The 12,469-nt window shown below is 51.7% G+C and overlaps 1 protein-coding gene and 1 pseudogene across 3 annotated transcripts in view; both read left to right on the top strand.

Moving 5' to 3' along the window:
* The window catches only part of UPB1 (beta-ureidopropionase 1), a 47,626-nt gene extending 37,400 nt beyond the window's left edge, over positions 1-10,226 (top strand). For all 3 annotated transcript variants that reach the window (XM_006157174.2, XM_014591095.1, XM_014591094.1), the window contains 4 exons: positions 4,544-4,625; positions 6,521-6,563; positions 7,862-8,016; positions 9,876-10,226. In XM_006157174.2, the coding sequence (XP_006157236.2) occupies positions 4,544-4,625; positions 6,521-6,563; positions 7,862-8,016; positions 9,876-9,959 (364 nt within the window). In that variant the 3' untranslated portion in view covers positions 9,960-10,226. The remainder of the gene's footprint in view (positions 1-4,543; positions 4,626-6,520; positions 6,564-7,861; positions 8,017-9,875) is intronic.
* An 889-nt stretch (positions 10,227-11,115) lies between these two features.
* On the top strand, positions 11,116-11,770 carry LOC106735797 (cytochrome c oxidase subunit 7B, mitochondrial pseudogene; annotated as a pseudogene).
* The last annotated feature ends 699 nt before the right edge of the window (positions 11,771-12,469 follow it).

Raw genomic sequence — 12,469 nt, 5'->3', positions numbered from 1 at the left:
AAAAAGAAAAAAAAAAAAGAAAGAAAGAAAAGAAAGAAAAATAAATAAAGAAAAACTGACAGCAGGAGCAATGTCTGGGCTGAATAAATTTCAGGCCATATCTTCCACGGATTATTGCATAGGGACTAAGAGGAGTCATTATGAAGGTTATTTGGCAGCAGGACAAAAACCTAGGAGAAACAAAAACACGTATCAAGGTTGGAGTGTTTAAATGTTTTCTCCTTTTTTGCCTATGGACAAGCATGGAATGTAGAAAGATGACAACAGGTTGGACTGGCTTCATAGCCTGGTGGTTAAGGGAGCTGGATCCGACATGGCCGAGCACAGTTCAAATCCCAGCCCCAGTGGCTTGAAACACGTAGCGGGCATGTGCGTGCCTCAAATCCCAACAGCTTGGAGAGATGGAAGAGAAGAGGTTACAGCAGGTCCGTGCCCCAGTTGGGGGTGCTTTCTCCTTCTCCCTCTCTCCCCCTCTTTCTCTGTCTCTGGTAAGCACATAGATGCCCTGGCAATTAAAAAAAAAAAAAAAAAACAGGACCAGTAGGTTCCATAGTGGTTACGTCACTGGACTCACACGTAGCCGATCGCAGTTCAAGTCCTGGACCCGGTAGCTTGAAAATCACAGTGGGCACGTGTGCGTTTGTACCCAAGATCCCAGGAGGAGAATGGAAGAGAAGGGATTGCAGCATGGCCCTCCTCCCCGCAGGGTGATTTCTCACTTTACCTCTCACTGTCTCTCATCTCTTCCAGTGAGTGTGCATGCCCTAAGGCAAAAGCATCTAAAAAAAAAATCATAATAAAAGAAAGGGAAAAGAAGAAGAAAAAAAAAAACTAGCAACAAGTGGTTTATTAGGATGATGGGATTCTGGGTGATTTTCTTAAAATGATACATGGCTATTTGTGGAATTGATACACAGGACTTCAAAAAAAAAGCATGGACAGCATCTTTAAAGTATGTGTTTATTTTGGTGCAAAAGTTTTTTTTTTTTTTTTTGGAGAGAGTTTTCACTGTAGGGCGCGTGCGCTCGCCCGACAGACAGAGAGAGACAGAGAGAGACAGAGAGACAGAAAGCGAGAAATCACCCCCCAGGGGGGATGGTCACGCCGCAATCCCTTCTCCTCCATTCTCCTCTCGGGATCTTGGGCACGCACGCACACGCGCCCGGCGTGAGTTTTAAGCCACTGGGTCCGGGACACGAACCGCGGTCGACTACGTGGGAGTCCAGCGACATAGCCATTACGCTAACTGCTGGTTCCCAGTGCAAAAGTATTTTGAGAGCCAGTAAGTAGTAAGGTGGTTAAGGTGTTAGATTCCACATAGCTGATTCTGTGGTTCAAGTCCCAGACCCAGCTGCTTGAAAATCACGCCAGGCACGTGTTCGGATGCCCAAAATCCCAAAAAGGAGAATGAAGGAGAGGAATTACAGTGTGGCCATCCCTGCCAAGAGGTGATTTCTCATTCCACCTCCTCCCCACCACAAACACACATGCCCTATGGCAGAAACCTAAAAAAAAGAAACTGTTTTTTGAAACCCACGTGTAGTTCTTTCATAAAATACTTTTCCTTGGTTGGTTGTAAGCACAGTGCTGGGTAAATCCCCACCAGCTGTGCACAGTCATTAGGTCGCAGTGTGCAGAACCATCCTTCCCCTCCTGTGGCATCTTCCTCTCCCTTTATCGGAGACACACACGCACACATACACGGCAGATCAGCAATGTATCCTTGGCTCATTTTTGAGTTCCATAGTTCTAAGGACACCCTAGAGTCTAAATGCTCTTCTTCTTTTAAAAAAATTTATCAGAGGGGGGCTAGCAGGTGGTGCATGGTTAAGGCGCTGGATTCCCACGTGGCCAACTGAGGTTCGAGTCCTAGACCTGGCAGCTCACTTTCCCTCTCTCTCTCTCTATGTCTCTCTCTGATCAAATCTAATAATAATAATAATAATAATAAAATAAATAATTTATTTTAAAAATGTTATCAGAGGGTATGTTCACTTGTTAGAGGGAGAGAAAGAAAGACCCCCCCAATGGAATGTGGTCATGCTGCAATCTCTCCATTTTGCTCATCTTTTCGGGACTGGGGGCACGCATGCGCACACGTGCCTGGTGTGTTTTTCAAGCCACCAGGTTTGAGATTTGAACGATGCATTTGGCCACATGGGATCCAGCTCCCTCAACCTCTGGGCCACAGAGCACGCCCTTTAAGAGCTTTTGGATTATATTGAGTCATCGGAAAAGTCATGATGCATCGTTGCATAGAAAAACAGAGAAATACGTCATGACTCTTCCGACGACCCCATCATTGAGTTGTCCTGGCAGTCCCCGATGTGTCCCGCCACAGTCCCAGCGGCTGAAGATTTCTGCCATGCGTGGACACGAATCAGAAAGCCGTCTTCTCCCCTCGCTGCGGGCTGCCTTGCGTCCGTGCCTATTTTTAGAAGTCTGTGTACGTCGGTCGCACTGGGACTATGGCAAATGCCCCCGTTACCCATCAGACTCTGAGTTTCCCGCACGCGCTGGGCTCTCACGAACCTCCGGCTTCCTCTCCCTTGGTTGTTCTGAGAGCATACATTTTATTGCCAGCTGTGGGTTTGAGTCCTACGCAGAACACCTCCCCGGGGAACTGCAAGAAAGATGTTTTATGGCAATCGCCCTGTAAGTGTCTATTTAATCCCTGAAAATGTCATTTATGAGTGTATTTCTGTAAAAATCCTTTCTTAAAAGTTTTGTCAGCTCGGCTTAGCAGCTGGGAGAAAAAAGGCAGCAAAATGAGTCCCCTCAATCAAGCTTGTGATTTTTTTTTTTCCCCAGACTCATGAATCCTCCTGAGAATTAGGCTTGTGACAAGCACCCACCCCCTCCACCTACTCCCTGGTTAAACCAGGTGCATGCTGACAGCAAGGAAGATTCCAGGGCATTTTGCTCCCAGGCACTCAATGTTTCTAAGTGGGCATTGCTCCTGTTGATCCAGAATCTTTTTCTTTTTTTTTAATAAAGTAGTACTTACTTTTCTTAAAAAAAAAAAAAGAATTATTTTATTTTTATCTTTATTTATTTTATTTTATTTTGACCAGAGAGAAAGAGAGAGAGAAAGAGAGAGAAAGAAAGAAAGCCGCCAGGTCCAGGACTCGAACCGTGGTCGGGCATGTGGGAATCCAGCACCCTTAACCACCTTGCCACCTGCTGGCTCCATGATCCAGAATCTTAATGATGTTACGCCTTGGATAAGAGATAGTGGTGGTGTAGTGGTTAAGGTGCTGGACTCCCACATGGTCGACCGCAGTTTGAGTCCCAGACCTGGCAGCATGAAACTCATGCTGGATTGGGACCAGCAAATGGTATAGTGGTCACACCGCTAGACTCCCACATAGTTGACTGTGGTTCTAGTCCTGGACCCGGCGGCTTCAAACTCACACCAGGCACGTGTGTGTGCATGCCCAACATCCCAAGAGGAGAATGGAGGAGAAGAGATTGAATCGGTGTGGCCATCCCCCTTAGGAGGTGATTTCTCACTTTCTCTGTCTCTCTGGCGAGCACATGTGCCCTACAGCAAAAATATCTCTCTCCAAAAAGAAGATAATTAGTGACAAAAAGGTGCGCTGAGTTCCATGGTACATCTTTTCTTTTCTTTTATTTTCTTTCTTTTTTTTTTTTTGAGAGGTTTTTGCTATAGGGCACGTGCACTCACCAGACAGACAGAGAGAAACAGAGAGACAGAAAGCAATTAATTACCCCCCAGGCATGTGTGTGTACGTGCCCAAGATCCTGAGAGGAGAATGGAGGAGAAGGGATTGCGGCGTGGCCAGCCCCCTGGGGGGTGATTTCTCGTTTTCTGTCTCTCTGTCTCTGTCTCTCTCTGTCTTTCTGGCGAGCACACGCACCCTATAGCAAAAACCTCTCAAAAAAAAAAAAAAAAAAAAAAAGGTGGGGTCCAGGAGGAGGGCAGCAGGTGGTAGGGACAGGTGCGGGACTCCTACCACGGGCAGCTTCACCTGCGTGGGCTTCGTGTCCACAGTTTCCCTTTAAGGAAGTTTTCATTTCCTCAACTGGAGAGGATTTGATCCAGGGTTGTCTGGCTCTACCAGCAGACCACAGTCCCATGGCTTCTGCCAGGAGAAGGCCCTCCCCAAAGGCTGCTTGGGCTTAAGCAAGGTGCTGGCTTGCAGATTTGGGGTGACCTAGCTGTCTCCACCACGGGTCCAGGAAAGCCAGCAGCCAGGGTACAGCTCAGGGCTGGGTACCCACTGACTCTGGGTGGGGGCGGGGAGCTGGTAACCTTGTTCTTCTATTTTTTTTTTTTAAGTTTACTTTATTTCATGAGAGAGAAACAAGTACCCCCAATCGGGTCTTGTCACTCCATAAGCCCCATCTCCCAGGTCTCAAGCTAGTGGGACTTGGACACGTGTGGCTGCTTCAGGTTGCCATGGGATCCGAACCCGTGGTCAGCCATGTGGCTTTGGGCAGTGCAGAGCAGCACGCCTGAGCCACCACGGCGGGGCTAACCTCACGGCGGGGCTAACCTGGCTCCAGGCGTTTCCTGCAGCGAGTCCCTGTGGCCGGTGGAGGCCAGAAATGCCGCCATTGCCAATCACTGCTTCACTTGCGCCATCAACCGCGTGGGCGAGGTAAGGTCTCAAGGTCTGGTGGCCCTGGTGGGGACAAGTCTCACCACTTCTCTCCATTCCATCTGCATGCGTGCCATGGGTCCCAGAAAGGGAACAACTGACTCGGTCTCTTAGTCTTTCTTTTTTTTTTTTTTTCTTTTTTTGGAGAGGTTTTTGCTATAGGGCGCATGCACTCGCCAGACAGACAGAGAAAGACAGAGAGACTGAAAGTGAGAAATCACCCCCCCCCCAGGGGGGATGGCCACGCCGCAATCCCTTCTCCTCCATTCTCCTCTCGGGATCTTGGGCACGCACGCACACGCACCCAGTGTGAGTTTAAGCCACCGGGTCCGGGACTCGAACCGTGGTTGACTATGTGGGAGTCCAATGGCATAGCCATTATGCTAACTGCTGGTCCCCTGTTTTTTCTTAAAAATTATTTAATTTTAGTTCTTCTTCTTTAATTTGATGAGAGAGACAAAGAGAGAGAGGGAGAGTGACAAGTCGCCAGGTCTAGGACTCGAACGGCCACTGGCCATGTGGGAGTCCAATGCCTTAACTACCACACCACCTGCCTGTCCCCCGTCTCTTAAAAATACTACGAAGTCCTCCTATTTTTTTTTTTTTTCTGGTTTTTGTTTTTAGCTTAAATCATTTCAACAGGGTCTTTGATTTGGAAGTGTTCACCCTATCACCTCCAAAGATCCAATTTCTCCTTTTTCCCCATGGACCCCACACGCCGAGCGATTTAGACTACCAAACACAATGACTCTATTACTTAGTAATCCTCTTCCTCATTCTTATTAACCAGAGCATCTGGCCAGCCTGCGATAACCGAGGTCTCCATGCAGCGTTGATCTGATTCCTTGGTACCATAAAGAAACCTGCAGTGTTAATTACCCTGGGTCACCCCATCACAGTGTGAGCTACAAGTTCCCAGTTAGGCCTTGGGGAAAACATCAACCGTGCGGGCATCACTCCCCTCTGCCAAACCCATTCTGCCGTCCCAGACCCCAGCTGGGATGGAATTACTTCAGGCAGGCTAACCTCATCGGTCTTTTTTTTTTTTTTGGAGAGGTTTTTGCTATACGGCACGTGCGCGCGCCAGGCAGGCAGAGAAAGACAGAGAGACAGAAAATGAGAAATCACCTCCCAGGAGGGATGGCCACACCGCAATCCCTTCTCCTCCATTCTCCTCTCGGGATCTTGGGCACGCACGCACACGCGCCCAGCGTGAGTTTTAAGCCACCGGGTCCGGGACGCGAACCGCGGTCGACTACATGGGAGTCCAGCGACATAACCATTACGCTAACTGCTGGTCCCACCTCACGGGTCTTTCACAGCCCTGAGGACTATCTGTGCCCGGTGTGTTTCTTTTTTGTTCCTTTTTTTTTTTTTAAGAGAGAGAGATTTTTGCTATAGGACACGTGCAGAGACAGAGAGACAGAAAGTGAGAAAGCACCCCTCCCCTCTGAGGGAGATGGCTACACAGTCCCTTCTCCTGCAGTCTCCTCTAGGGATTTCCGGCACCCGTGTACATGCATCCGGTGTGAGTATAAGTTGCCAGGTCTGGGATTCGAATCACGGTCAACTCCATGGAAATCCAGCGACATAACCATTATGCCATCTGCTGGTCCCGCCCAGATTATAAACTCCCCAAAGGCAAAGACCCCCCATCTTTACCTTGCTTGTCAAATTCCCCACCAGCCAGCCGCCCAGGGCTGGGTGTGGGTGCAACTGGGACATTTAGTAAGTACTTGCCAGTCGCCCAGTGAGGACAGACCATTCCCTCTGGCTTTAACTGTTCCCTCGCCAGCTCCGCCTCTGCCCGCCTGTCCTGGCCTGGCCGACGTCCTGGAATGGGTGTGGTGGTGGCGCCACCTGCAGGTTCCTCTGACCTCGGTCTTGTTTCACAGGAGCACTTTCCGAATGAGTTTACCTCCGGAGATGGAAAGAAAGGTGTGTCCCACGGGCGTCCTTGGCAGACTGTCCTTCCCTCCTGCCTTCAGCGTGGGCACCTACTTGTGGTTGGGGTGCGACAGGCGCAGCTGGGCTCATGGCCGTCTCATCCCCGCAACCGACACTGGCTCAGACGCCATTTCTCCCCTGGGACTGGGATGAAGTGGACTGAGAAGATGTGGGATCCCTTCGTGCGCTCCCTGATAGGGAGAGGGGCTCTCGTCCAGTGTGTAGACCTCCCCGCTCCTTCCCTCTGTCCTCATCTCCCCCTACCCCATCCCCACGAGCTGTATGAATGCCCCATGGCATGAGCCTAAATTGCCTTGGGTAGCTAGAGTCCACATCTTGAGTTATTTTTTAGAGGGAGATTTTTGCTATAGGGCAAGAGAGAGGAAGTAAGAAATCACCCCCCACCAGAGGGGATGGCCGGGCACACACACACACACACACACACATGCAGTGGGAGTTTCAAGCTGCCAGGTCTAGGACTCGAACCGCAGGCAAGCGTATGGGAGTCCCAGTGCCACTATAGCACCTGCCGGCTCCCAGGGTCCACATCTTGTTTTGACCTAAGGGCAGGTGGTACCACTTCTCTGCCAGGAATCCCCACCCCCAGGTCCCTACCTCTAGCCTGGAATGTGGGGAGGAGGGACTGCCCCTTCTCCAACGAGGTGTCCAAACTAGCTCAGGGTGTCCGCTGGGAAGTTAGAAGGTGCTCAAGCAAGTTGGTTTGCCAGAAAAAAAACATACCCTGAAGGGCCCCACATGCCCCTGCTTGAGGCCCCAGACTTGCAGAATCTTGGGGTTTCCTGTAGGTGGAGAAATGGAAGGGGCTGGAGGGTCGGTGTGCACTGGGCGCCTGCTGCGTCCAGGCCCCTGCCGGACCCAGCCCTGTCCCTCCTGCTCCTCCCACACCTGTAGGGTTGCTTGTAGCCCTCCCTGACCGGTGAGGGGACACAGCTGGCAGAGCAAGGCACAGCCTCCACTTAGCAGGTCACACAGGAAGCCCCAGCCGTGTGACTTCCTTGGGCTGTGGACAGCGCATGTTAGGAGCTATGAGCCAACACCTCTACCAGGGTGACATTTAGAAATTTCCCCAGGGCCAGTGGGAGGCCATGCAAAGGGGACTTTTCAGCAGCTTGCTGGGCCTTTTGGCCTGAGGACGGTGATAGGCCCTTGCTCAGCGTCTGACAGCCCCTGGGACGGGTGGCATGGTTGCCCTGCCCTGAGTGTCCCTCTGCAGAGCCCCCCCAGTGCCTCTGCATAAGCTCACAGATGCTTTCTTTGCGCCTTCAAAGCTCACCAGGACTTTGGCTACTTTTACGGCTCCAGCTACGTGGCGGGTCCTGACAGCAGCCGCACTCCCGGGCTGTCCCGGAACCGGGACGGGCTCCTGGTGGCTGAGCTCGACCTCAACCTCTGCCGGCAGGTGAACGATATCTGGAACTTCAAGGTAGGTCCCAGGTCCTACCGTTGTCCTGGTCCCTGCTGTCAGGCCTGGGAGCCCTGAGGCCACCTGAGGGGCCAGGTCCCCACCCGAGGGCTCCATGGTGAGCCGAGGGCCAGACCTCTAACTTCTTGCTGGCTCTGGAGAGAGACCATCCAGTCCAACAATGCCCAAGCAGCAAGCTTCAATAAATTCTCCTCTCATTGGATTTAGATTCTGGGCATCTTCAAACAAATTCATCTCAATCTCATTTGTCTAGAAAACAGAGCAGATTGGCTTCTCTGATCGTTTTTCCCTTTCCAGGCATTTGCACTCGTCACTAGATGAACGAGCATGTCTGGTTCTGCCCACGGCCAGGCCCGCAGTCCGGGCCTTGACCATGGTGGGAAACGGGCCATGCAGAGAAATGGGATGTAGGCCCGGCCGCACTGCCGCCATACTCACTCACCTTAGGCAAGCCCCTTCCGCTCCCAGCTTAAACTGAGAAGCTTACCCCGAAGGTCCCATGCTGCCTCGGAGCCCTAACACCTGTGACATCACTGCCTTCCTGGGGTGGGACAGTGGCAGCCATGTTGGGACCCCCTGGAAAGGCTCACAGTTGCAGAGTTTGCTGCGTTAGCGTCCGGTAGTATTTCCATCGACTCGGCACCCCTGTGGAAGCGGGTCTTACAAGCAAACAAACTTCACGTCGTGACGACTCAGTGACTTCGCCCAGAACGACTGACACAGCCAGACGTGGGCTCTAGGCCTCGCTCCACCTCCTCCCCCTGCTACACCCCCCGTTTACCCGAGCCTGGGTCCTCGGGCACGTCCCCTTGATCTAGACCCCTGTCAGACAGATGAGGCGTTGCCCATGTGAAAGTCTCCCCAATTCCTGGGCAACTCAGAATCAGGCAGGAGCCCAGGCAGGTTAGAAGTCAGAGCCAAGAACCCTGGCCAGCTCTCTAAGTCCCACCAGCAGTGATGAAGACACTGTTTTCTCGTTCCCTGATTTTTAGAAGAAGAAGCCTCCCAAAACTGTGGATGGGTGTGAGCTCCTCAAGGCTTTATAAAAGATCCTGACTTGGGGAAGAGGGAGGGCAGGTGTGCTGGGGTGCGAGCTCCCTGGAGGGCTCTCCCTTCACCTCCCAGCCTGTCTGTGTCCACGATAAGATGTCACAGGAGGGAACCAGCAGTTAGCGTAATGGCTATGTCGCTGGACTCCCACCTAGTCGACCGCGGTTCATGTCCCGGACCCGGTGGCTTAAAACTCACACCAGGTGCGTGTGTGTGCGTGACCAAGATCCCAGGAGGAGAATGGAGGAGAAGGGATTGCGGCGTGACCATCCCCTCTGGGGGGTGATTTCTCGCTTTCTGTCTCTCTGTGTTTCTCTGTCTGTCTGGTGAGCGCACGCGCCCTGTAGCGAAAACCTCTCCAAAAAAAAAAAAAAAAGATGTCACAGGAACAGACAGACCTCAAGACCAGCAGAGCCAGGTTCAAATCCTGGCCTTCTCCACTACTGGCTGGAGCAGATCGGTCCACTCTCCGGCTCAAGGCTGCCCCTCTGGGGTTCTGCAGGACACCCCTCTTCCCTCCCACCTTGGGACAGCCCACCCCTTCTGGATGGACAGGTCACGGAAGTCGCAGCAGGCAGGGCTGGCTGCATGAGTCATCTTGACATCTGTGAACTTCGTCCCCCGGCATTGGAATCCGTGTCTAGGGGTCACACGGAGGTGGTGTTTCTGTGACTGTCCCTGAAATCTCCCCGTCCGCCAGCCGTTCAGAGAATCTGTGTCCCGCGACTGCCCTCTAGCGGCAGGAGGCGGTGAGTGAGTGAGAGGTGTTCATGAATGGGAACCTCTGACGCATGCGTGTTTGCTTTCAGATGACCGGCAGGTACGAGATGTACGCGCGGGAGCTGGCCGAGGCCATCAAACCCAACTACAGCCCCCCGGTGCTGAAAGAGTAGCTGGTGTGGGCTCCTGCTGCCGAGGGGCCGGGCCTCTGCCCTCAGTGGATCGGAAGTGAGGCAGGCTCCACGTCCCAAGTCCTCCTTGATAACGTTGCTGTCCGGATTGGTTTTCAAGTGTCCGGGCAGAGTGGCGAGTGACCACGTCGTGGGTACAAGGTTTGCTTCTTGGGGGACTGGACAGGTTTGGCGGCAGATGGAGGAGAGGGTTGCACAACCATGTCCTACATGCCTCTGGATTGTATTAAAAAGGTTCATTATATGTTATGTGACTTGTTTCTCAGTTTTTAAAAAATGCCAGCAGGTGGCAGTGGTGAAGGCGCTGAACTCCCGCATAGCTGCCCATGGTTCAAGTCCCAGACCTGGTGGCTTGCTTTCCCACTTTCTCTCTCTGTCTTCCTCTCTGTGTCTCTCTGGTGAGCACCTGTGCCCTATAGAAAATAAAATAATAGGGGCTAGCAGGTGGCATGGTGGTTATGGCAGCTGGACTCCCATATAGCCGACCGCGTTTCGAGTTCCAGACCTGGAAGCTTGCTTTCTCACTTTCCTTCTCTCTGGTCAAACTTCAAAAAAATAAAATAATGGCAATGAATAAATTCAAAATATAATAATAATAAATGTTTAAAAAATTATTTATTTAATTTTATTTATTCTTCTTCAGTTTGACCAGAGAGAGAGAGGGAGAGTGATAGTGAGAAAGCAAGCCACCAGGACCATGACTCAAGGCAGGGTTGGCTGTGTGGGAATCCAGTGCCTTAACCACCACACCACTTGCTGGCCCCAATAAATAAAATTTTAAAATAATAATGATATTCTTTAAACAAAAAATCATAAAAATGCTTGTGCAGGTGGATTTAAAGTTAGGCAGATGGGCTGGCTTTGTGGCCTGGTGGTTAGGGCAGCTTGATCCCACAAGGCCCATAGTTGAGTCCTAGACCTGGAATCTCAAGAAACACGCCGGGTGCATGTGTGTACAGGCACGGTCAGATTCACAAAAGGCAAGCAGGGGTGAAGGAGAAGGAATTGCGGCGTGACCCGTCCACGTGGGTGGTGCTTTCTCTCTCTGTCTCTGTCTCTCTCTCTGTCTCTCTCCAACAGATTTCTTTTTTAATAAAATAAAGTTAGCCAGATAGGATGCCCCAGTTCTGCTGTCACCTCTGAGGTCAGTATGGGTGTCTGTACACTCGTGGGAAGAGAGTGAAGTCTGGTCCAGAGTCACTGAGCCCGCGGCACGGCTGAGGACACGTGGGATGGTCTTTGCATTTCACTCTGGCTAGGTGACGGTCCTCAGTCATTCAGTTAGACACTAGTTCAGGGGTCTCGTGAAGTCATTTCGTATTGCTAGATGTGATTAAAATCCATTACTTAGTTGAACCAGCAGGATGGAGGGCTCCTTTCTTGGAAGGGTACCTACCTCGAAGTTGCTACAAACCCGGAGCTGCTGTTGCTGCAATTCCATCTTCAGCGTCACGATGTTTCCCCTGGCCAAAAACGCACTGAGTCGTCTCCACGTTCGAAGCATTCAGCCAGCAATGGCAAGGCCGAGCCGGCAGAAACGGACACCTGATTTTCATGACAAACATGGTAACGCTGTGTTAGCTAGTGGGGCCACTTTCTGTGTTGCTGCATGGACATATACAGTAACACACATTGGAAGAGCATGGAACTTGTCTCCTGTTGGCAGAGTCACCCCAAAGGAATGGAGAGATCAGTAAATCATCCCAGCTGGTGTAATACTGAATTGTTTCAAAACCAGCTTACAAAAGGGACCAGCTGTTAGCGTAACGGCTATGTCGCTGGACTCCCATGTAGTCGACCACAGTTTGCATCCCGGACCGGGCGGCTTAAAACTCACACCGGGCGCGTGTGCGTGCGTGCCCAAGATCCCGAGAGGAGAATGGAGGAGAAGGGATTGTAGCATGGCCATCCTCCCTGGGGGGTGATTTCTCGCTTTCTGTCTCTCTGTCTCTCTCTGTCTTTCTGGTGAGTGCATGCGCCCTATAGCAAAAACCTCTCCCCCCCCCAAAAAAAAAGAAAGAAAGAAAAAGAAAGACAGGAGGAGCATGGACTCCCATGTCCCCAGTCTCTTGGCTTTTGGGCATCTTCCCAAGAGCGTGCCATGCCGTAAGTCATTCTGATTCCCCTGACCCACGGCAGCTAGACCAGATCAGTTCAGCTTACCTCACAGCGTGGAATCAATCTGACCAACGGGACTTCCCACAGCAGCATGAGCCCAGCCTGCAGTATTAACCCCGTTCCTGACCCCAGGGTCCTCAGACCCACAGGCTGAGCAAATCCCATGCACAAACCTCCCGGGTCGCCCTCAGGAAGCCAGGTGGCTTTGCTCAAACATTGACCTTTCCACTTGGCTCAGGTCGTGAAGCCAGGGACAGCAGGGGACTGTACACATGGCTCCGTCTCCTGGGGTCCGCAGGAGGAAGGCTGGAGCGAGTCGGAGATCCATCCCAGCCTGGCCCTGTGCGTTGGTACTGGCCAGAGTGGCTGCCAGA

This window comes from Tupaia chinensis, unplaced genomic scaffold, assembly GCF_000334495.1.
Source record: "Tupaia chinensis unplaced genomic scaffold, TupChi_1.0 Scaffold000531_1, whole genome shotgun sequence".
Lineage (NCBI taxonomy): Eukaryota > Metazoa > Chordata > Mammalia > Scandentia > Tupaiidae > Tupaia > Tupaia belangeri.
This window is presented reverse-complemented; position numbering and strand designations above follow the sequence as displayed.